This window comes from Symsagittifera roscoffensis, chromosome 2 (assembly GCF_963678635.1).
Source record: "Symsagittifera roscoffensis chromosome 2, txSymRosc1.1, whole genome shotgun sequence".
NCBI classification, from domain to species: Eukaryota; Metazoa; Xenacoelomorpha; order Acoela; family Convolutidae; genus Symsagittifera; species Symsagittifera roscoffensis.
In genome coordinates this window covers 7,785,293-7,812,830 of record NC_087063.1, presented here as the reverse complement: position 1 = coordinate 7,812,830, position 27,538 = coordinate 7,785,293, and the positions used below count along the sequence as shown (strand labels likewise).

At 35.8% G+C, this 27,538-nt stretch overlaps 2 protein-coding genes across 3 annotated transcripts in view; both read right to left on the bottom strand.

Annotated features, from left to right (window-relative positions):
- Nucleotides 1–4,287, bottom strand: part of LOC134839551 (vesicle-associated membrane protein 7-like) — a 25,227-nt gene extending 20,940 nt beyond the window's left edge. Inside the window, exons 1-2 of one of the 2 annotated variants that reach the window (XM_063855141.1) lie at nt 4,180–4,287; nt 3,751–3,913 (exon numbers count right to left, since the gene is read on the bottom strand). In XM_063855141.1, the coding sequence (XP_063711211.1) occupies nt 3,751–3,911 (161 nt within the window). In that variant the 5' untranslated portion in view covers nt 3,912–3,913; nt 4,180–4,287. The remainder of the gene's footprint in view (nt 1–3,750; nt 3,914–4,179) is intronic. The other variant, XM_063855142.1, reaches the window with a different exon arrangement.
- A 3,810-nt stretch (nt 4,288–8,097) lies between these two features.
- Nucleotides 8,098–27,310, bottom strand: LOC134839670 (uncharacterized). The gene is made up of 7 exons (XM_063855292.1): nt 27,119–27,310; nt 26,464–26,590; nt 23,963–24,104; nt 23,275–23,422; nt 12,679–12,801; nt 10,098–10,235; nt 8,098–8,217 (listed from the first exon to the last, which is right to left on the bottom strand). The coding sequence occupies exons 1-7, from the start codon at nt 27,281–27,283 to the stop codon at nt 8,098–8,100; spliced, it is 963 nt and encodes a 320-aa protein (XP_063711362.1). The 5' UTR covers nt 27,284–27,310.
- Nucleotides 27,311–27,538: the final 228 nt, after the last annotated feature.

Sequence of the window (27,538 nt, the reverse complement as noted above, 5' to 3'; positions counted from 1 at the left end):
AACCCGGGTTCTTTGCAAGCAGCTCGGAAGATCCCGATCACCATTTTTTTTCAAAGATTCTACGATTTTAATGATTCTACGAGCGAATATAGCCGCCATTGATAGCTATGGACAAAATTACAACTAGCAAATGTGGATTTCATTGTATAACTAAAATTCCTGGATGTCCTCCTTTAACTTAGAATAAGTTTGCCAGCAAGCTGTTTTGGTGATCGCAATTTGGGAATACATCATTTCAAAACAGAATAAGCTAATAGGATTGGCCGGTTTTGGTTATATCCTGGTCAAATAGATGAGATTAAACTACTTTTTTTTGCCCTAATTTTTCTATTATCCTCTGAAATCTGATCTGAATATGTTGTTTTATCAGCAAATAAGATTATAAAATCAAACTGTTTCGGGTTTGATCTCAAAATTGTTATCTGTTAACTTGGATTCAAAATTTTTTTTCTAGAAGTCTAAATAAATGCTAAAAATTAAAATACTATTGCACTGATTTGAAAAATTTTATAATGAATACCAAATTATTACAAAAAGATAACAAAAATTCGGAATTCTAGTCCATGAATTAGCGTACTTCAATTTGTTTTCATTGTTTCAATACTTAAGATTGGAAAGTGTTCGTCCTTACAGTATTCATTTCGTACTAGAAATTTATTTTTGGTTGCGAGATTGAAATGTTGGAAGAATCTCGCTGTTGATTCGCAAAAAAAAACGAAATTTATTTCAAAATGTAATTTCAAGACGAAAAAGAAAATGAAAATGAAATCAGCAAACAAAATGTGTTTTCCGCCTACAATTGGCGGATTTTGCTAACAGTGGTGGATTCCGCGACAGCATATTTTTCATGAACAATTAAGTTAAAATGCTTGTATATTCCACAAATTACTCCGGATTCCGCAAAATTGGTTTTTAGAGCATTTTTGAGTAATACAGTGTTTTACCTATATGATCGCAGATTCGAAAATGTCAAAAAAGCAGCAATGGCGTCGATTCCGCGATAAATCTGTTTTATCAAAAAATCAGCTCGTAGTTTACAAAAAAAAGTTTGCTATCGAATGCAGTCTAATGAAAGATAAAGTTCGGAGCCAGCCATTGTTGAAATCATTTGAGATGATTTTGACCCAAAAAGGATAAATTTTTGTTGCGTGCTGCACCACTGAATAGCAATTTGATGCTCGCGTCGATGGTCTTTTTACCCTTGCAATCAGCAAGTGTTATCAAATCGGTAGTTTTTAAGTATTTTTTTGAGTTTTTTCAAGTTAAAAAGTCGTTTAACAGAGTTAGTTGATAACTTAAATTATGATCATTTCAAAGGTATAATACGCTGAGCAGGTGGCTAGGACAAAAAAAATCCAGCATTTGAAAGCAATGTTTGCATTTCGAATTTTTTTCTCTCAAGAAACTATCGGAATTTTGTTTCTCTGCTTAATTTTGTCAGTTGTTTATTCACAACGCATAACTTACTAATGCTAACTTGCTTATGCTTAATAACTTTTTTATGCATAATATTTTACTCATAATGCTTCAAGTCAACAAAATCAAAATAAGGGTAAAAATTCAGTTTTTTTCCAGAATTACCGTGAACTATTATAGTAAACCGCAAAAAAAAATAGTTAAACCAAATTAATTGAGACGAATAATTCGTAACGAAAAGTACCCACATTTGAGCTACTCACCAATTCACAATGACCCCATTTTTGCGCCTTTGGTTAAAATGTACCTGCAAAATTTTGGCTATTGTAGCTTATAAAACGAACGTAAAGATTGCAGTGGAACTAAATTGTTTAAAGTTAAAACTGAGATTAAAATCTTAAACGTTCGAACCAGTGTTTTTCAAATTGAAGCTTCTTGATTTTTGGCTTAAAAGGCGTAATAGCATACCTCACCGAAATACCTTGCAGTCATGATGCTTGCGTCAATGGTCTTTTCATCCTTGCAATCAACATGTGTTATCAAATCGGTAGTTTTTCAAGTTTTTTTTCGAGTTTTTTCTAGTTAAATAAATTGTTTAACAGAAACAATTGAAAACTTAAGTTATAATAATTTCAAAGGAATCATAATCTGCTGAGCAGACGGCTAGAACGACAAAATTCCAGCGTTCGAGTGCAATGTTTGCAATGCAATTTTTCGGTTATTGATTCTCTGCTTAGTTTTGTCAAGGTTTATATATAAACCATTATTGAATTTTAAAATTGTGTTTTGTACTCATGTTATGGCATTGGTGATTAAAAGCCTTTTCTCTGGGTAAAATAAATTTCACCGTCAATTGGATAAAAATTGGAGCCGTATAATAGAGCATACACAGCATCGGCGGGCATTATAAAAATCTGGTGTGCACAACCAGTTGTCACTATTTTTTAGGTCTATTAAATTTGAAACAGAAATAACGTTAGCCGGCTGCTACTCCAATCAACAAAATCAAGAAGAGGGTTAACAATTAATGATTTTTTTTCTTAAATAACGGTTAACTCTTATAGTAAACCGCAAAAAAAATAGGTAAATCAAATTACTTGAGACGACTTATTCATAGCAAAAAGGACTTACATTTAAACTGTTCAGCCATCCACAATGACCCCATTTTTGCGCCTTTAGTTAAAATCTACCTGCAAGCGTTTGGCTATTGTAGCTTATAAAACGTGAAAATTGCAGTAGAACTAAATTGTTTGATATCAAAACTTGTTTTTAAGAAATCAAAAAAATCATTTTGAGGAACATTGTTGCGAACTTTTAAGATTTTCTCAAAAGTTTCAAAAAAGATGACACTCATTCATCTTTTTTGAGATGTTTCAGAAAATTTTAATAGTTCGCACCAATGTTTCTCAAAATGAAATTTCATGATTTTTTAAAAACAAACCAAAGCTGAAAAGGCGTGATAGCATACTTCACCGGAAAACTTTTGAGCTTTTGATGAACTAAACAAAACTGGGCAAAAAAAATACTTTTTACGATATAGTTTCTTTTGTTCTCTAAAAGTACATGATTCGAAGAAAACTTGCTTCTTGTTTCATCTGCGATATCTTTTTGAAATATCAGAAAGTTTAAAAAACACCAAATTAGCAATTTACATGGACCATTTTCTGTGCGTCTGATAATTGTGCCAACTTCGTATTTTTGCTCGGGGTTTTTTTTCTCTTGACAAATTTTGGCTTTTTAACCAGCAACTTTGACAACTTATTGTATCATTTGGAAATATTGAGGTCTTGAGCTCGAAAGTACAACCATACTTTACCTGTAGAATCATACTTTTTTAATATAATAAAATATAATTATCTCAGAAACTCACCAAGAAATTCAAAAAAGATGTCAAAAAAAACTAGCATTTTTTAAATAAATGGCGCATTATGCTACAAGAATTCAGCAAAAGCATATTGCTAAAAAAGCTGTCTCGTCGTCTCCCTAAATTAGTCTATTATTTTACTACTTTGACCTAAAGTTTTCTGAAGAGGAAGTTTTTTGCCACTATATTTTAACTTTGAGGGCTAAATTGCGCAAAAATTACTCTTTGGTCAAATAAACCTTCCGAAAACTGTTTTATACAAAATTTTTAAAAAATCATGTGAGCCTCATAAAACTTCTTTAAAAATTATATGTTCAGGAAATTTTTGGCTGAACAAAAAAATCGAGACAAAATTTTTTTGAAAAATTGTTATTTAAAAACATTCAAGACAATATTAATTGGTTAATCATACCCCATCCCCCAACCCAAACCCAACCCCCCCCCCCAATCTGTGAATGTATTTAACTCACTCTCCACATACTCTTGAGTCCTTGGCAGTTCCAACTGTGCTCTGTCTGGCTAGTATCCCGAGCAGGTGTTGTGAGGCCACTGCCATCAGAGTCTCCTCATTGCCCACCGTACAATCGGCCAGAATAATACTCTCGTACGAGATCGCAGTGTAGTACAACATTACTGTTATATCTCAAGTTATAAGTTAATTATAAATAGTTTTGAGACAGATTCGGGAATCAAAAATAATAATTTTTGAAAATTGTCAGAAAATTGTATGTAAATCTTTTGCGAAAAATTTTTTATGAATCCAATGTTCGATAAAAAAACTTCACGGCGACAATAGTTTTGGTAACTAAAGGTTTTTTTCAGTCACAAATAGTTTTTCCCAAGTTGCTTTTTGAAACTAGTTGAAATTCAGTTCAAAATGTATAATTTGAAAGTTTTACCGTAGATCTGAACAAAATATTTAGTAAAAGTGAGACTGAGCTATTCAATGTTTAAGAGACACGAAGATTTAAGAGAGAACATAAACTAATCCCGTCAACGAACTTTCAGAAATTTGTGGGTAAAGAATTTGGTCAAACGATGTTTGTTTGTGCATAATACTAAAGAAAGAGAAAGTTTACTCTGCACTCACAAGTCTAACCAAAATAACAACTAAGACATTTTGAACTTCAAATACTTACCATTTATCCGTAGCGATGATGTTGCGCCCACATAAGTTGCATTAGGCAGAAAAAGATCTGCTCAAAAAATTTGATAAAAAAAAAACAACTTCAAAGAAGAAAACCGGAACAGAACTCTCAGTAATGAGGCTACACCAGCAGAGAGTAAAGAAACCGAGAGTAAAAAAACCAGCCGAAGTAAAAGCCAGCCAAAAATGCGCGGAGTATGTAAACCAGCCGAAAAGTTACATCATATGAGCAAATTTGCATGATTTTTGTAACTGTTTCATAATTGTTACAGAACTATTATATATTAATTACGCATTTTCGGCTGGTTGATACTTCGGCTGGCTTATACTTTGACTGGTTTATATACTGCCACACGAGCAAGCCATCAAAAAGAGTTTACCTGGCAAACTTTAACGACTGATTCAGTTGCGGATGTAAGTGAGACGGCTGTTTCTGACCACTTCAATTGAAGAACCCCCTTTTTAGACATATATTTGACCTCTTCATTTTGACCTCTTCATTTTGACCTCTTCAATTGAAGAACTCCAAACTTTTTTTGACATATATTTATGACTGAGAACCCTGAAAAAATATTCATGAGAGCAACATGAAGTACGGGTAGATCGATAAAAACTCGGGTCGAGGTGCTCACTGTATGTTTCGACCGTTTCGGCCAAAATTCGGCATATTTCGATCGTCTCGTCTCGACTGAATGTGGGTTTCGACCATGCTCGATGGAAAAGCAATTTTTCCAAGGAGATTAATAAATTATTATGGATTTTTAGTGACTAAATTATCTGACAAATTATAAGCGGAAAATTGGTACTTTTGACCGTCCTTGAAGTATGTTTCGAAATTGTGCTCAATCCATACCCCTGTCTCGAAAATTCGTTTTTGGTTAAGCACTGACATGTGCTAGACTTTGAAAGATGAACATAAACTGAGCACATCGACCAGAGGATCTGGTAAAATAAAGTTGCTACGAGGATTGATCCTTGCTGAGACACCACTGGAAGGTCCAAGTCACTCAGAATTAGAGTTTGCCAACCTCACTGATGTTTTTTTGGCGAAGTAGCCGTAAATAAAATTTAGTAGACATCCCCTGCACCAAGATCGTTCAATTTTTGTATGAAATGGTAGTGTAGTATTTTGTCAAAACTTTTAGCAAAATCAGTATAGACAAGCTATGAAATATTAAGTTTGTAAATTTTTTCAAGTAACTCCTTTATGACACTCTAAATACGTGTTCCGATACTTAATAAGTTTACTGTTATTTAAAATTTGGAGCTTTTTTGTCAAACCCGCAAAAAAGCCTCATTTTCTGTACAATAAATTTTGCTTTGATCAAAAAGTTCTGTCTATTTGCGCAGCGGCACAAATAAACATTTTCCCCATAACAACCATGAGAGTTATCAACCTCTGAAGTTTGACCAAAAGTTATACAGTAAAGCCGATTTGATGAATTCCAAAAAAGAATGCTTTCAGACAAGTGAACAATATCCTCCTCATATTGTTTATTCAGGGGGAAACTTTCATTCGTTCATTCATTTAGAATAAAGTTACAATTTTTTTTTGTTCGGGATAGTTTTTTATTCAGACCAATTTTGGCTATTCAAAATTTTGGTTTACATAAACGATTTTGGCAGGTATCGACTTCTTTTTATTGAAGTTATAGGATTTGAAAGTTGCCAGTTAAAAGTTAATTGAGTCCGATACATAAATGAAACTCCAGGATCAGGACTGTATCTATTTTTCAAATAAACCAAATTGCTCGTACCAGGGCGCAGCCCAGAATGTTCCGACTGCTTTTTAACGTCTATGGAGCAGTGATAACATGAAGAGATTAAATGTAATTTTTTTTAATTTGAGACTTTTTGTGAAAATCATACCCCACACGCCATTTAAAGTACAAAGCGATACAGTTCACTCCTAGTAACAAAACAATTATGGCAAACAAGCTTGCTTCAAGTAATTTGGAACGATTCCCAAGATGGATTAAATATACGGTTACGCGTTACACCGTTAAAAGTCCCAATTTAGCCAAAAAATGGCCATCTCTAAACCCTCATAACTTTGTGAAAAATGATCACCGATGAAGCCTTTTTTCACATTTAAGCTCAGGACAACAAAACCTTTTGAATGGTGGTATAAAATTTCGTCAAAAGTGGCTGGTTAAAAAGTCGAAATATGTCTGAAGAAAAACCACCCGAGCAGAATTATTCCGGTACTTTCTTGACAAAAATTGGAACAAAAAAACTTATTTCACTTAATAACAGTCTTGTTGTTACGACTTTTGTAGCGAAAGTAACGGAATATTTGTGCTCGGGTGGTTTTTTTTTCTCCTGACGAATTTCGAATTTTTAACTAGCCATTTTTGACGAGACTTTTATAATTATTCAAAAAATATTGTTGACCTAAGCTTAAATTTGAAAAGTTAATTCACTTGTGGTCAATTTTCGTAAAGTTATGGGGTTTAAAGATTGCCATTTTGGCCAATTTGGGACAATTAACGCGCAATATATTTCACGCTATTAACGCGTGAGCGGAGATTTAATTCGTCTCATATATTGTTCCAAATTGGTTGAAGAAAACTGATTTGCCACAACTGATTTGTTAATAGGAGCAAAATTTTTTACCTTATATGCCGCGTGGGGCAATTTTTTCACAAAAGAAAATCTCAATTCAAAATTGAAATTTTTTTACGTTTAACTTTTTTTTCAAGTTATTGATTCACTATAGACCTTAAAAGGCAGTCGGAACATTCAAGGCTTTGACCTGATTCGAGCACTCTTGCTATTTTCAGATGGAATAAAAAAGTTGTTTTTGAAAACTCTTTAAAAGATAGGTCAATTAGAATCAGTCACGGAATTAAGAGGGGGCCGGGGCGGCGTCTCCCCCCTCAAGGATTTGACCCCCTGCCGACCCAAATGGTCTCCCCTTTGTACTATTTTGATATATCTTATTTTTGGTGAGGTATCCTAAAACGCCTCTTTTTATCAAAAAATTGCCTGCGGCGCAGAAACTTTGGTCAGAATGGGTTATTTATACTGATTTGGGAGAGCTCAGATAATCAATTTGTTCGACCTAAAAAAAAGTCGACAAAATTTTCGAAGTTTTTTGAAAATCCGCCTCCCTCCTCAAAAAAAACCTAGATCCACCCCTGATTAGAATGCCAATGACCACTAAAACTAGTCATTTTTTTCAGAATATACTTAGAAGAGTTCCGATTTGATTTTAAGTTTTTTAATTTACTCCTACGCTCAATTGATTGACCCACTATGGATCAAAACGTTTGGAAAAATGTTTCTCGGGGAAAATTTGAATTCAAGGTTAGGTTAAAGGGGTAAATTTAGAACAATTTCAGGGAAATTTAAGCCTTCTTTCCTATTCATCTTGTAGCTACTGCCATTTAAGAAGCGCTTTTCATTTTCATCATTCGTTGTGATCTTTTTTCCACTTACAACCCCTTGATTGTTTAGCTTTTTTATTGAGCCAATAATGAAATATAGTTTTAATTTCACTGTTTCGGCGTTTTTGTTTTCAGTTGCATTGTGAACAATGAAACCATTCAGTTAAAAAGTTTATTGCATATTATGTCATAATATCATGAATCATTCTATTTAAAAAAAGGAAAGGGGTGGAAAAGAGAGCCATGGTGTAAGCCTGTCGTGTCTCGTCCTCTCTTCGGTGTTATCCGACTTGCGTTCGGCATTTGCAGCAGTCTCTCAGCCCCCGCTTGAGAGCCAGTCGCATGGGTCTCATCAGCAGCAGGATGGGACTGCGCAGAATGAGTCCGGAAGAGTTCACCATCTGCAGAAAAGAAGCGTGAACAAAAAAAAATTTTGGTCGTAAACATAAACCATGCAACAAAAATAGTGAATAGTCAGTTTGAGACATTTTAATTTCCTAATTTATCAAGTATGGATAAATTTGTGTTTTTTTTGCAATAATTGCTCGATTTTCGTCTGCAAATGATCATTAGGTTTTATATTAGTTAGTACACAATGAAAATGAGAAGAGACGAAACAACTTTCTGAGAAAAAAAGTCCTTGTTGATATCAACAGGAAATATCAAAAATGAATGTGATCGGGTTTTTAAATGAATTTTTTTGAGACGCTTTGGAAAAAAGGTTTCGCTTTCTTCATGAATTTTATTTTTTTCTCAGAAACTACTCTGCCCATGGTACCAATCTGGCCATGAAAAAACCGCTCACTCTTCTGTGTGCCTGTATTATCTCCTAGTCTCATTTTACACTACTCCAATTCTGACATCCTTCAAAAAAGTATGTGGGGGAATTTCTGACCGCTATTTTTGAGCTTTTTCATTTTCTCGAAGCCTAAGATTTTTGGTTTAATGAATAAAATTGACATGAGAGGAAGCCACTCTGCATGAACTGCTACACCCAAACTTGAAAACAGAAATAATTATGACCCTCGGAAGTCAAACATTCAATTTTTTGACCATTTTCCGAATTTTTGAAAAAATTTTCTCGATAACTACCCTCCAAAATCTGAATCAAAAAATGGTTTGCAGGAAACGCCCCTCCTTACGTGAAAAATTATCTTCCACGGAAAATTCATTTTTAAGATTTTTTGACCGTTTCTTGAAACTTTTCGAGTTTTATTAGAAACTACCCTCCCAAATCTACGATTTTGGGTTCAAGGGAGAAAACGGGTTGTGTGAAGCTCCTCTGCATCAGCGGCTTATCCCGAATTATTTACACAAATTGACCCTCGAAAAAATCAAAGGTTTGAATCAAAACCGTTTTTTTTAAGTTTTTTTTGCGGATTTCAAAAAAAATTTCGTAAATTTTGTCAACCCCTTTCTTTTGGTCAATTGATATTCTGAGCGCTCTATATAGCTTTTTTTGACAATTTTTTTGGCAGCGCAGACAATATTTTTTTAAAAAGGGTCAATTATGCTGTTCTTGGGCACTTTTGAAAAAAAATTGACCAAAAATTCGCAGTTTTTCGGCGCGTGCTTCCATTGACAATTAGTCTATATTGGTGCCGAAGGCGCCTTTAGAAAAACTTTCTGGTTGGTTGGCCGAAAATGGAGGATATAAAATAATACCAATAGAAAGTCATTTGATTTGTGAGGGGGTCGAATTGTTGACTTTTCCAAGAACTATTGTTTTGTGGAAAAAAATTGGGTATAGCCGCTTATACAGCCGAGTTTCGTTATTAGGCTCTTCTAAAGCGCCAAGAGGACCCTACTTTACCCTAGGAATATTGGGCACTGTTTTGATGAGTTAAAGCCAAAATTTATGTTAGCTCTTCTTTTTTCCTCCGTTTTTTGCACTACTTTTTAAAAAGTTTCGCCAAAAATGCATGTCTTAAAATATAACCAAGCTGGAATTCATCGAGTCATGAGGGTGTTAAATTCGTTTTCTTTTATCCGTCGCTTTTGCCAGAAGAAATCTGCATAATATAGTCTTTACGGTGTTTTTGAAGAGCTCAGTAAAATCAGTTTGGACGACCTAAAAAAATTTCGACCTAGAAAATTTTGACCTAAAAAATTTCGACCTAAAAATTTCGACCTAAAAAATTTTGACCTCAAAAATTTCGACCTAAAAAATTTCGACCTAAAAAATTTTGACCTAAAAAAATTTGGTCGAAATTTCGATTTGCCCTTTTTTAAAACCCTAAATCTGGGCACTTGATCATTTGCAAAGTAGTTAGTTACTAGCCTGTCCGATTCCCAAGTAGAAGATGAGATCATCTGCGTTGTTGCTGGTCAGGATCATGAACGCGTAGAACACGAAACAGTAGGACACTGTGCCGAAAAGAGCATACATGCACGAGTTCCCAGTCAGCGCCAGAGTCGCCTCAAAAAACAAAGAACATCAAATCTTTTCTGTTATACGACCCAAAAGTTGATCTGTTTGCAGCATATAAATTCTGCATAAGACAAATTCTGATCGAAACTGATTGATATTGGAATTCGACCTCTCTGGAATTCGCCGACCCAAAGGGTACTATTTTGTACTATTTTGTACTATTTTAGGATCTCAATTTTTGGCTGGTGGACACTAAACTTTTTTCAAAAGCGCCTTTGAAGCCAATATATTCTAGATTTGAGAGGGAAGCGCGCGCCGAAAAACGCAATTTTTGATCAAAATTTTCCAAAAAGAGACCAAAACGCCTTGTTTTTGGCCTGTTTTTTCAAAATTTTGCCTGCGGCGCAAAAATATCTAATTAAAGAGGTAGTGTTTTATTGTGATTTGTGAGAGCTTGGAAAATCAATTTATTCCACCAAAAAAAGGTCGATAAAATATCAAAATTTTTATTAAAATCCGCCCCCTCACCCTCTCCTCGAGAAAATCCTAGATTCGCCCCTGCATCATTTGACGTTGTTTTTTTTTTCTATTCACTTTTTATCTAGCTAGAAAAACCAACCAAACCCCCACCCCCGAAACGAGACTTTTGCACACCACTTTTTTTGGCTCTTCTCAATTTCTACCTGCCGTTGACTTTTGCTTTTTAAAAAATTTGTTCACGTCGATTAGTTATTGTAATTTAAACGCATGTTTTCACATAACAAACTAAACCATGTCAAATTAAAAATTCCTTGTAAACATTTCAAAAACAAAAATTTTTGTTTCAGATTTATGTTTTAAAATAGAAATTTTTGAACTGTGCAACAAAATCTATTGTAACATGTTTTTAATTTTTTTTTCGAAATTTCATTACAATGTTAAGTGAATATTTTTGATTAACAGCAACTAATTGGGTTCCTAAAATGAAAAAACGTAGAACTATTAAAAACTTACTCCTTAGTTCTTTGAAAAAAAATAAACCGTTGTTTCAAAGAATTTTAAGCTGATTACTTGTTCCGACCATTTGAAAAATGGGAAGGAACTTTTTATTCGGGTTTTAGTTCGGATTTTAGTTTTTTTCTTTTTGTTTTCCACGCAAAATCAGGTACCTCTAATATTTGTCGGAATGAGTCGAATAAAATATCATATTTAAGCCCTTTCAATCGTGATTCGAACGACATTAAGAAACTTCAAAAAAAATTTCACGGTGTCGAAAAAAACGGTTTGAAATTTTCGATTTTTAGTCTAATTTTGAACTAATATGGTGTGAGCGTGTAGGCATACAGTAGCTTTTTTAAGCATAGTTTGAGCCGTGAAAAATTAGTTGTACTCAAATGAAAATAGTTTTTGGAATTTCTTGGCGCCAGTTTGTAAGCGAATGTTTAAAATTCCAAAATTTTCCCATTTTTTAACCATTTTTTTTTCGTTTTTCTAGTCAATTTTCCAATTTTTAACCATTTTTTTTCGTTTTTCTAGTCAATTTTCTTCAAAAAATGTTTTTCGAATAGCTTTTTTACTATGACTGTCAATTATTTCCAAGTTCTTTTTTTAGTTCAGATCTTTTTATCACACCATGAGGAAAAAACGACACTAATATGAAAAAAAAATGTTTTTTTTTTCTAAGACTGTGATCGCAACATTCTGTGCTACTTGCACAGTAACCGGCGATCCTTGTTAATTTATGGAAAAGTTTTTAATTTTTTTTTCAATGAACCATGTTTTAACTTGCAGACATTCATTTTATCATTATAACAGCCCAATTAGCTACTTTTAATCAAAAATTTATACTTAATTTTTTTATTATTAATCAAAGGATAGCCGGTTGCTGTTCAAGCAGCACAGAATGTTCCGGCTATATTAAAAAAACTGCAAAAAAGAGTTTTTTGATCAATATAAAGTCGTTTCTTGCATGCAGTGTGATGACAGAACAATAAAACCGCATCCATTTAGTAAATTAGTCATGACCGGCAGCAGTTGTTCTCATGAAACTAATAACAAATAAAAAACTAAATAATTCAAAAACAATTTTTAAAAACACTAAACAAGATTTTTTTCAGAACATTTTTAGTGGCAAGGGCGCACTAAATGAAGTTTTCAAAACTAGTTTTTGGCTATAAGAACTTAGTTAGTATCTTTGCCTAAACAAATAATTTTCACTTTACTTATTCAATGACTTTACTCGCTCAAAATTAGACTAAGACTCAAAAATTAAAATAGGTTTTTCTCGACGTTTTTTCAAAAATTTTAAATGACGCTCAATTTATGACAAAAGAAATTTATTATGTACCACTGGACCCTTTCTGATGATTATTTGTGGCACCTGATTTTGCGCCGGAAACAAAAAAAAGAAAAACCAAAACACACCCAAATATAAAGCTCCTTCCCATTTTCAATGACGGGAACCATGAATTTTGCCACAGAGTTTAATGTTATATATTTTAAATGTACTAACTGCTCTTTCATGGGCAGCACTGTGAAGAGCGCGTCTCTTGTGGAACACCACTCCCAGCACCAGAGTGGACACGGACACTATGGCTATGGCCGGCAGACCCACCAGACTCATGAACTGCTCCGCCTAATCACATTTTAAAATTTGTTTTAAATAATTCTATTCGCGAGTGTACTTTATCATTGAGGCTCTTTTTCCTCCCCCCCCCCCCCCCCCACCTCACTCAAACATGAATTTTATGGTCTAACTAGCGGTCTTACAAGGTTAATTATGGAGACCAAATATGTTTGTCATGGCCTAATTAGTCTACGTGCCAATTTTCATGACAATCGGACAAAGTGAACATCAACTTCAAATATAAAAATTTGTAGGTGGGGGGAAAAGGAAAAAGAGCCATCATTGATATCGCGATGGTCTGGAAAGGAGGCCCATAGTTTTGGTCGCAAAAGTCTGGACATGAAGTGTGGACATGAAGTCTGGATATGTGTCTGGGACCTCGACCCGTGATTTAACTTAAAGTAATTTTCCTACAACTCATTCTCGCATGATACAAGCCACTTTTCTTATAAGGCCGTACGGCGTAGTATCCGTATTGAAGGTCATATTTCGATCTGACCAGTCTAAGCTATTACTGTAATTAAAGTACTTGCCTTTTTATGTGAATAACTCACTTGTGCTAATAACACCCTCTCTTACGATTTTGAGAGACTACAGTCGTATTGATATCGGAGGTCCCGATCTGTCCCGATCTGCTCGGAGTGCCGGTATTTTGGGGGAAACCTTTTTCGTCTGAACCTACGTATCCGTGGGAAAAGTGGATAGCACATTTTTGTCTCGCATAAACGCTGAAAGACGGATGCGACCCAAACGCACTATTACTGGATCCATGCCCAGTTTTCAATGATCCCCATATAAATACCATTACGAAGCCGAAAACAGAGTCAAATCGAGATTTTTTCCCCATAAAGCAATGAAGGGAAGAAGCGCTTCTCTCAACAAATCCGCATATCAATCTCAACACCATCAACTCGCGGAATTTCAATCAATCAAAACCTCATTTATGAGGGAAAAGAACTTTATTGTAGAAAAGATGAAGATCTACAACGCTCATCAAGGAGACAAAAAAAGAGTTGAAAGCATTTTATCTCCGCTTATTGAGCCAGGCAGCTAAAAGTGGATGGACACAAAACGTCGAAAAAGAGGTCACTCGTGACATCTTCATTGCGAAAATGAAATGTACCGATATAGAAAGGGAGTTGTGTATCAAATTAGGAGCTACTGTTGACTATACTCTGAAATCAGCGTTGCTACAGGAGATGGGCTACACCAGAGCGCGTGTTTTCCGAAGGCAGAAATCCTTTCAAAGTAGGAATACGCTCAAAATTAAGCAAGAGCCGTAGAACTCAATTCAAACGAAAAACAGTTGAAAAAGTAGAGCAAACAAGGAAAATCACAACATTTCACACAGGATACTTCCAACCAGGCTCGGAAATCTAACCACTCTAGTTCATCAAAATCTGCTAATTCTGCGAAAATTCACTTCGAGCCACAAGGACAATATGCAGCCAGGAAGGAAAACAGCAACCTATGTGATAAGCGAGGTCACTTCGCAAAATGTTGTAATTCCACGAAACCACAAGTTAGTAATGTCGCGTCGGAAGTGTGTACGAAAAGTACGAAGATTCGACTAATTTTCTTGACTCGGAGAGTGATCCCAAATATCCGTTTCTAAAGATTCAGGAGGTCAAAAGCCTGGAAGTAATAAATACCGCAACATGGAGGACAAGATCCGTCAGGGTCACTATTAGGTCTGAAACTTCATTAGTTAGCGCAACAATTGAGACAGGCAGCCCAGCTTCTTTTATAAACAAGAAAACTGCAGACATACTCAAACAGAAGTATCCAGATGCAAGATTACGCACAACGCATGAAAAACCAATCAGGAAATTATACATGGATTATAATCACAAACCAATCAAACTGTTTGGCACATTACTTGGAAACAAGAAATCAAACCGATGTTACAAAGAAAATGCAGAGTTTTTAGTATCAGAATATAGGACAGGTGTCTTCTAGGAAAAGATCTGCAACCCGACCTGGGCATAGTAACTAAGCAACTAAACCACCTCCCAAAACAGTATCTACAGTCCTTGGAGTAGAGGAACAAAAAAGAGCTAGAAACCTCAAAGTATTGGAGAAACAAATACAAAAAAAATGATATAACTAGGATTTTATTAGACTGGGAAGATCAAAAATCACCAAGTCAACATCTTATTTAAGACAGCACTGATACCTATTCAAGAAAAGGGCCAACAAGTGCCGATCCACATTCAGGACAAAGTAGTATCAGAATTTAGGAAAACCATAAGAGAAGGCCATACTACCAAATTGGACAAATTTACAATTGATCAATTTAAAGCTCCAGTTGTGATAACCGTCAAGAAAGATGGCTCAGTGAAATTAGCGATGAACGCAAAACTTATGAACGACCAAATTTTTAATAGCAATTTTCAAATGCCAAAACTTCTGGAACTACTAGATTCAGCGGCTCGGATCACAACTTCAGATACATCGAGGTAGTCTGGTTCACAAAATTTGATTTGAAGTTTTCATTTACATAACTAACATTAGATGAATCAACAAGCAAACACTGAAACTTCAGTATAATATGTGGAGAGCTTACGGGAACCTATAGAATTGAAACCGGATTTTACGGGTTGACCGTCATGCCCAAGAAGTTCAGAGGGCAATGGATAGCACATTTGGCGGAATAACAAGAGTATTCTGTTTTTAAGCGGCATATTGATAGTATCAAAAAGAAAAGTAAATAGTCACAACGATCTAGTAAATGAGGTATTGAAAAAGCTGACGAGCAAAGGTGAGTTTTCTAAGCAATCTCTAACCTGATTAGGCTTTGAGATAGACTCAGAAGGAATTAGACCAAAAAATTCAAAAACTTAAAGCAGTGCTGAACCTACAACCTCCAAAGACACTTAACCAACTGAGGTCATTTATGGGAGTTTTGAATCGGTTATCGCGATTTGTTCCCAATCTTCAAATGATCACAGAAGCATTTAGACCGTCACTAAAATTCAGCCATACGTCACAATTCGTTTTGGGCGGCATTCAAAACATAACCTTAAATGATATGAAATTTCACAAGACATACCATTGCTGGGCAAAAAAGAATTCCCGCATCAAATGCGATGACAGCCACAAAAGTTTGGGCGCAGCACTGGAGCAAGAAGTGGAACCAGCACGTTGGACTCCAAGATTCACATCCAGATTTTTGAGTTCAACCGAAAAAAAAACACAGTACAAACGAATTTGAGTTATTAGCAGTGGTATATTCATGTCAAGTTTTTTGTAAATATCTTTTAGGAAACCAAATCCACATTCACACGGACCGCTAAGTTATAATATCGGCTCTTACGGATAACAGATGGAAAAGGACATGGTTGACGCGTTGGGAAGATAGGATGTTACCATTTGCTTACCTACTTCCACTTTTTGACGCAGAGGAAATCGGTATAGCAGATTAATTGTCGGAAGATCCAGACTTACCCACACCTTCAAAAAATAAATTCGACAAACATTTCGGTATTAAATCAGTCAAGTAATTTGATTCCGCATGTCAAAATTTTTTTCAGAAAAGACCAGTAAGAGACGCCAATTGTGATGATATCAACATCGTTTTTTCGGGAGAAGATACCTAACTACCACATGAGAGCGGCAAATTTGAAGAAAATTGGCTCATCCAATCAGATTACGGTCGACCAAGTTTCAGAGTACCGCGAGAGGGCGACGGAAATTTGTACGAGCAAGCTGGCCAATCAAAATTGCTTGATCGAAAAAGCAAAATCAGGGTTCACTGCAAGAGAGCGTCGAGCATTCGAGTCCGCAAAAAACAAACAGAAGCGAGAAAAATTTTTATGCACAAAGAGGAAGTAATATTCTTCAACCGCAAGAGTGCGGCAGTAAAGGTTTTCACCAATCAGAGTGCACCAAATTTTGCTCAGTTGATTTTACCAAGATTAATTTCTCTAATTTTACCCAAATCTAAAATTCAAAATTCACAATTTAAGAAAAAGTCATCAGAAAAGTTTGATTCACCCTCAATTTTGAAGAGGCTGGCTAATTTAGCCGGAAGTATCAATGTGAGAGGAAGATATTCAGAGAGATTGCTGGAGGAATTCTGAAGAAAATTAGATAAAGGAAGTTAGAAGTTAAGTCGCATAGAAGCAAGAACATAGTAAAAAGAAATTACGCTAAGACCTTGGCCCAACTAAGATTGAAAGGACTGCAGAAAACAACGAGTTTGAATCATATAATCGCAAAAGTGAACAAAATAACCAACCAGTTAAAACACATGACAGACAAAAATTTACTACGGGACTATCGGATTTGTTAGATGCAGAATTGCTCGGTGAACTAACGTCAGAGGACAGTCAGCTTGCATTGCTCAGGAAGTGCATGCCTGAAAAAGATTGTGAAGGATTCCTACGTCTGGGGAGTTATTTAGCAATTTTCTGGAACATTGCTACGGTCATTGGCGATTGCATGATCATTGGCAACAGAGTGCCCATACCAATGTGTCGCATAAAAGCCGTTATGAACAGATTGCTCGGAACTCACCCACGAAAAGAGTCTGTAAAGAAGCGGCAACTTTTATCTGATGGCCAACAATGCACAGGGAGATAATTGACTTCTGCCAAAATTGCCATTTGTGTTCGCTACATGGTAAGAACTTTAAATGTGCAAAACAACATAATTCGTCAAAACCTCTTCCAGATTTATTCAGACCGGAAACTGAATTGCAATTAGGTTTTTCAGGCCCTCTATTAAACAAGGAAAGAAATTGTACATTGTAATAGCAATTGACAGATATTACAAGTAACATTCAACACTTATCAGAAGATCTACAGTGCTGACAAAAAAAAATTCTCTCTGAATATATCCAGCAATACAGCACAGTAAAGTTGATCCGAACGGTTCTGAAATGAAGTTTTGAAAATGAATTTTTGAAAGGAAAAAGGCATTCAGCATATACTTTGTCCATGGGTCCAATAGGGGACCACCGGGGATGTGGTTTAGTTGAACGTAGCATCCAAACGTTCAAAAAGGAATCAGGAACGATGCATTTAGATCCAAAATCCACAAAATTACAACCATCAATCAGTCAAATTTTAGAGAATGATCGTTGCACTAAGCATTCAATCACTAAAAACTCCCGTTTGATTTTCATTACGGAAAGTAGCCTAATACTTAGTTCTCAATAGTAAGGAATAAACTGTATAATTTAGATCGAGAACATCTATAAAGAGACAAGTTGACCCTCAGAAGAGATGCGGGAGCAGTCGGATGATTCTAGATGGAGGCTCAAAGCTAACCCAGTCGTACAAAAGGATGCACCAATGAAGTTTGGACCAAAACAGCCACTGACGGAAGATAGGAGTATGGCGACAATTGAGACATTAGCCAAAGCTGCGAATGATTGGCGGCAATTGAAGTGGCACATGTCTCATGCCGAGGGATCCGAGATCTTACGGAAATTGACAGAAAGAGACCCACTATTAGCATCCAGCCTAAGAAATGATTTGAATCAAGGGTCCCTAAGGTTTCAGACGTATAACGAAAGTCGTCCGAAGAGCTTAACTAAATTGGAATTTGAACTTTTAGATTATCCTCATAAAGTTTCAGTATTCAAAAATGATTTGAATCTGAAACCAGGACGTCTTTTATTCAACCTATTCAAGCGGAAAATAGTAAAATTACTGATCATACGTTTTTCACAGACAGGGGAAAGGTGGTTAGGAAGAATCACGTATCTTTAAAATCCAGAACGCCTAAATGTAAACTGACTGCTTTAAACACGTCAAAAGCAAATCCGGACAACCTTTATCGGCGGCGGTGGAGCACAAAAATATCCCATTCACAAAGGCAGAGGCCATAGTCACAAGTCATAAGGCAAATCAAAAGAAGAGGAAGCCAGTTTTCATACTGCCAAGGTCTGCGCGTCATCGGAGTTATCAGAGGTAGCCCCAGCAAATAATCCGAGAATAATTGCCGAAGCATATTGGTCGAGGCCGAGTTCATCAAAAGTTAAGGCAACCAAAACAAAGACGATATCGCCCAGTCCGATATGCGGGCAGAATCGGATTGTCGACCTAACTTTATTGTCGGAAAATTCTTCAGAGAAGGAAATTGAGGAGTTACCGCCGGCGAAGCAGTGAATTCCAGAATGTTCGAGAAGTATTTCACCAGTAAAATCATCGAGTAACCCCACGTACAAGGAACACGACAAGACAGGCAATGCAGAATTTCAGAACCGAAGTTGCCAAAACCAGTTCAGTCTAACACGGATGAATTTGAGATACCCGCGCACGACGAAGATATTCGTGAGGGGGAGCAAATACCCGCTGAAGGCGTTCAGATTCAGGAGGCAACTTCGAGCCAATCCAAAAGGAAGTCGATTCAAACTCCGGAGCAAATTCCGATCTAAGAAGCGACAACAACGACGAGGGCTTCAAATAGGAGCAAACGTCAGACACGACTTTCTGGCAGTGCACTTCGTCATGCCGTAAAGTCAGTAGAGTCAGAAGAGCTACCAGGGTCATCAAATGAACTGGCTCAACCAGAAGTTTTGTTGTCGTTATACCGATAGAAACTTATTCTAGTATTACTGGAAGCATTATCGTCAAGCCCGACAATATCACCAAGGAGTCAGAAACCGAATCAACAAATAATACTAAAACACAATTAAGTGCCAATAAAAGGAAATCAAGGCTGATGGAAATTTAAAACAAAACTTATAAATTTGAAATTTGAAATTACTTTGTGGATATTAATTGCATTTAAACTTGGGTTTAAAAAAGTCAGAAGGCGAAATGATAAACGGCTTAGTATCCAAATTGAAGGTCATATTACGATCTGAACTGTCTAAGCTATTACTGCAATGAAAGTATTGCCTTTTTATGTGAATAACTCACTTGTGCTAACAACACTCTCTCTTTTGATGTTGAAAGATTGCAGTCGTATTCATATTGTTATTTAGATAACCAAGTGATATTCAATTATCCCATTGTTTTTTTTAGATAGTTATCCATTTGAGTTCAGGTACAGACAGTCTTATTGGTTATCTCAACGTTTTTCATTTAATCGCTACAGTTGAGTCCGCTATCCTAGATGAACCCCGGGTCGAAGTCCCAGACTCATGTCCAGACTTTCGCGACAAAATTTTGGCATGCCCAGACTTTCCAGACCAAAATTAGGCATGTCCAGACTTTGGCGACCAAAACCTGGGGCTTTTCTAGACTTTTGCGACCAAGATGATCCGTCGCGACTATCGCGACCAAAGCGGAGGTGGCGCGACCAAAACATCGCGACTCATATTTAGTATGGCCAGACTCTCGCGACCAGGAGTTGCCATTTCCAGACTTTCGCGACCGAAAAACTAGGGCGCAACCGATTGCGGATACGGCGCGATCCTGCGGCTCAGGAAATGGCGTGACCGGCGCGACCAAACTTAGCCATTTCCAGACTTTCCAGACCTAGATGGAGACGGCGCAACTTTCCAGACCAACATGAAGACGGCGCGACTCAAAAAGCAACGGCGCGACCGGCCTGGCCAGCACGACCAAAAAGTCCACTTTCAAGACTTTCGTGACCGAGGTGGAGACGGCGCGACTTTCCAGACCGAGGCAGAGACGGCTCGACCAAGAATCATTTCGCGACCAAATTTTTAGACTTTCACAGCCCACGACGCGACTCTTGTCCAGACTTTCCAGACTCTCGGTACAACTATGCAATTTGGGTCTAAATCCGGATGTGACGCGACCCTTAAAGTCTGAACATGAGTCTGGGACCTCGACACGGGCCCAATGTAGAAGTCCGTTTGCATACAAATTTAATGTTTCTTCTCTGAGTTCGAATTCTTTCATTGGCATTCGGACCATTTTGATTTTCAAACGGTTTGAACTAATGAAGCTTACGAGTTGGGAGAAGCCTCATTGCATGTTTTTTGCTGGAGCAGTCTTCATTAAAAAAAACAGTTTCTGAAGCACTCAAGACTTTTGCATTTTTCGCCAAAAAATGCTGATTGGCTATTTGTGAGAAAAACGAGAAAACATTGATATTTCATTCGACAATGGTTAGTACAAAATATGACTGCTGAAGAAGTTTCGGTTTTCCCGCAACTTAACCAATTGGTTTCCAGTTGTTCCGACAGATCGATATCTACAACAACTTGTCATTTAAACAAAAAGATCTAATGTGAATGAACGAATCATAAGTTTTGGTGGAAAAAAACAGGTATTTTTGGGTTTCTTTTAGATTTTTTAAGCAAAGAAATAACTTTGCACTTTTTCCTAGCAAAGTCGCTGAATGCCTAGCTTAATATGTGTCTGAATCAATCGCTCTTTTCAAGATCCGCGAAATACATAAGAGTTTCAAAGCGCATCGAAAACCATTACGCGTCTCAAAATAAAAAACACTGAACAGGGTTTTATGGTATTTAAGTGAAAAAACGAAGAGATTGTCTGAAAGTTGGTAGCAAAGCCTGAAGTTATTCGTAACATAATTTAAAACAGTCGCGAAAGTAAGTAAACTTGACATAATCTGAAAACTGGTAAGAAATTAAAGCAGAAATCTGTATTCAGAATTAGTCTGGAAAAAAAACATAAAGGTTGAAAATAACCTATTATCGATTAAAATGGAGTTTTTTGCATCCCGCACTGACAAAAATGGATTAGTATTAATTTTATTATGAAAAAGGTACGTTGATTAAATTTAGATCCATTTTAGTATGAAAACAGTACGAAGATTAAATTTAAAAGATAAAGTTTGATTTGGGTCGATTTAAAATCGATTTAAATTGATCTCAAATCCCAGCTAAAAAAATTGATCCAAATCAATTTTAATTCGAGTTAAATGCATTTTTTCTAGTCTTTATTTGTTTTTATTTTTAAGGGAGTTAAAGCGGATGTAAATCGATTTAAAGCAATTTTTTTCATTCGATTTTTATCAGTTCCAATTTTTTATAGCATTTATTCATTGTCTATCACTTTTCATTTTACATCCATAGCGTATTGTAGCATAAAAAACCAAATAAAAAGACCAAAATATCGATAAAATCCTAAGAAAGAAACTGATCTGTATTGACCCTTTTTCTGATTCGTTTTATAATTTTTGCTCAAAACCTGATTTATGTTCACATAATTTTCTATGATTTAATTGCATTTTAATGATATCAAATTTTAATTTATTCTGACCTTTTTCTTGTTTATTTCCTAGAATTTAGCACAGTTACAAAAATTTTCTATGAATTCATTTCCTATTTTCGAGCTTAAAATCTGATTTATGTGGACACACTTAAATCGATCAAAAATTTTCAAAGAAGATCCATTTAAACTGATTTAAAATGAAATGGATTTGAGTGAGTTTCCGATGGATTTTAGTGAGTTTTTAGACACTTAAATCGATCCAAAATTTTCAAAAAAGATCAATTTAACATCCATTTAAATTTGTAAAATGTACATTGTTAATCGATTTGGATCGATTTAAAACCGATTTCAAATCAATTTAAATCGATCCGAAACCATTTTTGTAACTGCGGGAATGCTTTGAAATAAAATAATATTATAAAACAATCATAAGAAACATTAAAATTTTATTATAATTTTCTTTTCCATATGAGGTTTTAGAATTCTTGACAATATGCATTTTCAAAGCATGCTTCATTTTCCTTAGATAGTTTGCGATAGTCACAGAATTTAGGTTTCTTTGTAACCAAACAGCGGAAATACCAAATCTGGGTCGCGATAGTCTCGAAAAACCATATTTCATCGCAAAAGTCTGGACATAAAATCACAGCCTCAGCCCGTTGTCGTATGGACAATATTGAAACGCAAGGACTTTTTAATATAACTATGTTCCAACTGGATCTAATTATCGCTCTCAGTAAGAAATCAAGGAATCTCAAATAAGGTCTATTACGTTGATAATCATAAATCGTCGACAACTAGCGTTCGTCTGATACCCCCCCCCCCACTCATTGGTAAATTGGTCCCCCCTTTGGTACATTTTAAGAAATCCCTTTTTGGCCGACCGACCCTAAAATTTTTCTAAAGGCGCCTTTGGCGCAAATATACGCTAGCTTTGACGGAGAGCGCGCCAAAAAAAAAACGCGATTTTTTGTCAACATTTTGCAAAAAGTGAAAAAAGTGCTTCTTGACCTGTTTTTTTTTTCAAAAACTTGCCTGCGGCGCAGAAAATTTGGCCAAAACAGTGTCTTTTTAGTGCTTTAGGAGAGCTCGAAGAATCAATTTGGTCAACCTAAAAAAACGGTCGTCAAAATTTTCGAAAAATGTTTGAAAATCCGCCGCCCCCTCTCGAGAAAATCCTAGATCCGCCCCTGGTCTGAGTCGAAGCTGCTTACTGTTTAACTGGTGCCAACAAGGTTGCCTCAAGATTGGCCTTCAATGCCGAACGTTAAAATTGCATCATTAGCTTAGGATGTGCAAAGATGCATAATATAATAATTATATAATTAAAAAAATTATATAAAAACTAGAGATAGATATCCGGATGGATAAGAGGTACTTTTCCATTTGAAGTGACGCAGATGCGGAACTGTCCGTTCTGGACCAACTGGGCCATTAGAGAGATGGGGAACAGGGTGACCCCTATGAGGACGACGAGCGGTATTATCACCAGCCACGCACTCCGAGTAGTGCAGTTCTCCTTGTACCTATAATTACACAAACACAACACACAAAACTCACGCAGAATACAAATTGCTTGCTCAAAATTCAGCAAATTTTCTCAAGACACTGTGGAAGAGTTTTTGATGCTCTTGCGCAAACTCTCGGGAGGACTGTAATCCCCATTATTATGAAATATTTAGTCCCATCTGCAAAAAGAAATGGAGCAGATTTGTTTGAAATTAAGGATCAAGAGAAGATTTTTTTAGATCTAAGAAAAATCGGAAAAGGTGTTTTCTTGAGAAATCATTTGCTGTACAGATGATTTTTTGCAAAAATAGAGTTATTCGAGCTACATAAAAATTGAGCAAGAAAAAAAATCCCAATAACTGTTTCAAAAATTTATACTGTGCCAAAAATGTGTTTTTTTTTCTAATTATTTACATATTTGACAAAAACACACGTTTTTGACACAGTTTGATTTTTTGAAACAATTGTTGAGCTTTTTTTTGTTCAAATTTTGCAAAGAAGCCACCCATAAATTTTCTCTTCTTTTCACGTAATTTGACCTTGAAATTGATACTAGCCAGACAGGACTGAGGATGGCGTTGAGTCTGTCGAGGGAGACTGGAACTGCGAGCCAGTCTGGCATGAGCCAGAACCACCACGTCAGCTGGATCAACATCTTGCACTGAGTGTCGTTCTCGCGCAACACACAGAAGTCCGTGCCTGGAAGGAGGAGACTTACTTCTGATATGAAGGTAAGAAGAGTTTTAGTAACATCAAAACGCGCTTTTCAACCAAAATCTATTGCGAGTTTTATGCGAAAAACTCTTTCTGGAAGTTTTTTTTGGAAATGTGAAATGGCTCAGTGGATATACATGTAGACATGGAAAAAATGGCTAATGAAAATTTCACTTTTTGCAATGCAAACAAACAAACCTAGAATTCTCCTAAATTGTGTTAATTAGATTGACTAAGAGTTTCTATAATACGCTCACAGGCAGTATACAAATTACGATAACCATGTTGTCAAACAAAGTTTGTTTTGAAAAAATTTTACTATGCTATAAAATCCATTTTAATCGATAATAGGGTTATTTTTAACCTTTCTGCTTTATTTTTTGCTTGAAATTTTGTTAATTTTTATCATTTGTAATCCATTTTAGTAGTTCATAATGAAATATAATCATTTATTTATCTCTTTTCGAAAGGTATTTTTTCCTTCGTCTCATGATCATTTTACTCATGATCACTTTGCTGTTTCACTCAATTTCTTTTTTCATAAGTGCGGAATTTTATCGTCTTTTTTTGTTATGCAAGTGCATTCGCGCTTTTATAATGAATTACATTTTGTATTAACTTTTTGAGTTCATATTTCAGTCTTCGTTCTTCAGGGATCGTAAAAGAAAAGAGCTTGGTTTTCAAGTTTTTTTTTCAATATGTTTGTGGTAAGAATTGAGGCATTAAAATTTTTGGTTGTTGCAGCAGCTAATGTAAACAGAATGTTTTGCATTAAAAACTATGTTTTTTTTTAATTATGCGTAAAAAAATAGACACGTTTTAATTATAAAAAATGGTTACATTACGAGGCCAAACTGTTCACTGGATAGGCGAACAATTTTGTGTCTGTATGTTCCTGGATTCCAGAGACAAGTATCTTTAAACATGTTCCAAACTGTAAGTGGATTTCATTTACAAAATTTCGGTGGACTCCGCGGACAAATACCTGTTACGTCAAATTTATCGGCACATTGGTTTTGTCGCGTGTACCGTAACAAAAAATATAACTAGTTGATATTGATTCCGCAAATTTAATCGGATTTCGCAAAATATGAAACTGATCAGGATTCCGCAAATTCTGTTGCGGATTCCACAAATTTTGTTGCGGATTCTACAAATTTTGGTGTGCGGATTCAGCAAAATTGCCTTTTTTTGGGAGCGATTTCGAGTAAAACTGTGTTATAGCTATTTGTCCGTGGAATCCAGAACAGCAAAAAGATCAAATAAAAATGTTGCGGATTGCGCAGCAATTCAGAAAATGCACAGTTTGGCATCGTAATGTATAATAGATACGGACAGTTTCTATCGAGGTTCCAACGTTTCATTACAAGGCCTTAAATTGCCGCTCAGTAATTGGTTATCAAGACAAAATTTCAGTCGACAAAAATCTATTGTAATTGATCCGACTTTCGATACGAAAGTAACGGACTATTTGTGCTCGGGGTGGGTTTTTTTTTCTTCAGACAAATTTCGACTTTTTAACTAGCCATTTTTGACGGATTTTTTTTATCATTGGAAAAGTATTGTTGTCCTGAGCTTAAATTTGAAAAGATATTTCATTTTTGGTAAATGGGGTTTTAAAGGTTGCCATTTTGGCCAATTTGGGACAATTAACGCGCGATATATTTCGCGCTATTAACGTGTAAGCGGAGATGTAATCCGTCTTAGAAATCTTTCCAAGTTGGTGGTTGAAAGAAGCTTATTTGCCATAATTGATTTGTTGCAGTGAGCGAAATCTATCCTTTTCTTTTTTATATGGCGTGTGGGGGATGATTTTCATAAAAAAATTTGAAATTTTAGAAAAAAAAATCATTTCATTTTATTACATTTAATTTTTTAATGTTATTACCGCTCCATAAACCTTAAAAGGCAGTCCAAACATTCAGGGCTTTGCCCTGAAACGAGCAGTTTTGTTGATTTTACTAATGAAACCTTGTGGGGGTTTCATAATCGAAATGTTTTGATATGAGTTCAGAATATCAAATATCATAAATCAAACAAATATCAGAATGTTAGACATCTGATGGTGAAAATGATTTTTCGAGCTCTTTCAAAACATAAAAAAGACAGTATTTTAGCCAAAATTCTAGCGTGTTAACCATTTTTCTGAAAGGTTTTGATCATAAATTGATTTTTTTTGGCGCACGCTGCCTCCTCAAATTAAGTGAGTAGTGGCGCCGAGAAATTCTAGGATTGGTCGGCAAAAAATGAATGTCGTAAAAATAGTACCAAAGGTGGACCCTTTGGGTAGCGAATGAAATCTCCCCTAATCAGTTCCTGAAAAAATCCCAACTGTAGATCTTACTTGAGCCGCATATAGCTAGGTAGATGAGAGAGAGTTGCTGGAGGATCTGAGCCACTGAGAGGAACCAGAGGAACGTCTTGGCAGAATAGTCTCCTCGCAGACCCCTCGCTATCAGAATCATCACCACCTGAAAAAAACGCATGCACATGGAAAAATGTGATGTTGTTTTTTGAGGGGGGGGGGGTATTACCAAAAAAGCGAAACTTTTGTCAGTTGTGAACATCCGATTTTTCGACTGAGACGTGAATGTCTAAGTTTACTGAGATCTGAATAATCACCACCTGACAAAACTCAGGCACATGGACAAACCTGAGATTTTGAAGACTGAAGCGACAACTGATCGCAAAGCGACTATTGATAGCGTTTCAAAAAACGACAATTCAACGAAGAGCAGTTTGCTATAAAAATTATTCGCATTAAAAGATTTTAAAAAAAATGATGTTTTTGTCAGCCTCGAAACCCAAAATTTTTGACTGAGAGGTGAACGTGATAGCCATTTCATTACCATCTCCCCTATAACTTTAAAAGCCTTAAATTTAAAAAATTGACCGACAAAAAAGACCAAAATTATGATTTCGAAGTATTATTAACATATTAATTTAACGTATGATTTCAATTATTCAGCGTATTATGATTAAGTGCTACTTCTTCTTACCTGTGAAAGACAACCGAGTGTTCCGAGCACAGTCGGAAGGAGGATAGTAAAACTAGGCTCTTCCTGCACCCCTCCCCCGCTGTACACATTACCCCCATTGCTCCCCCTTCTTCCGGGCACAGTCGGCACGATCGGAGCAATCGACCCATTCAAGTCCGAGGACATAGCTCAGCTTATGATTCAGAACCGAATCCTCCGTGCAAAATTTAAAATCGAATCTTAGTTTTAGTTGTGCTTTACCGTTTTTCGTTTCGATGCTCATCTAAGTTATTCAATTGTTTTATGATTTTTTTTCAGCGTTTTATGCAAAAATAACGCAAATTATTTGAGAAAAACTTCAAAATTTTGTGGTTGACGAAATTACAGAAATCCAATTATGTTTGGTCTGCAATATAGCCAAATAAAGTCATAAAACTTTTG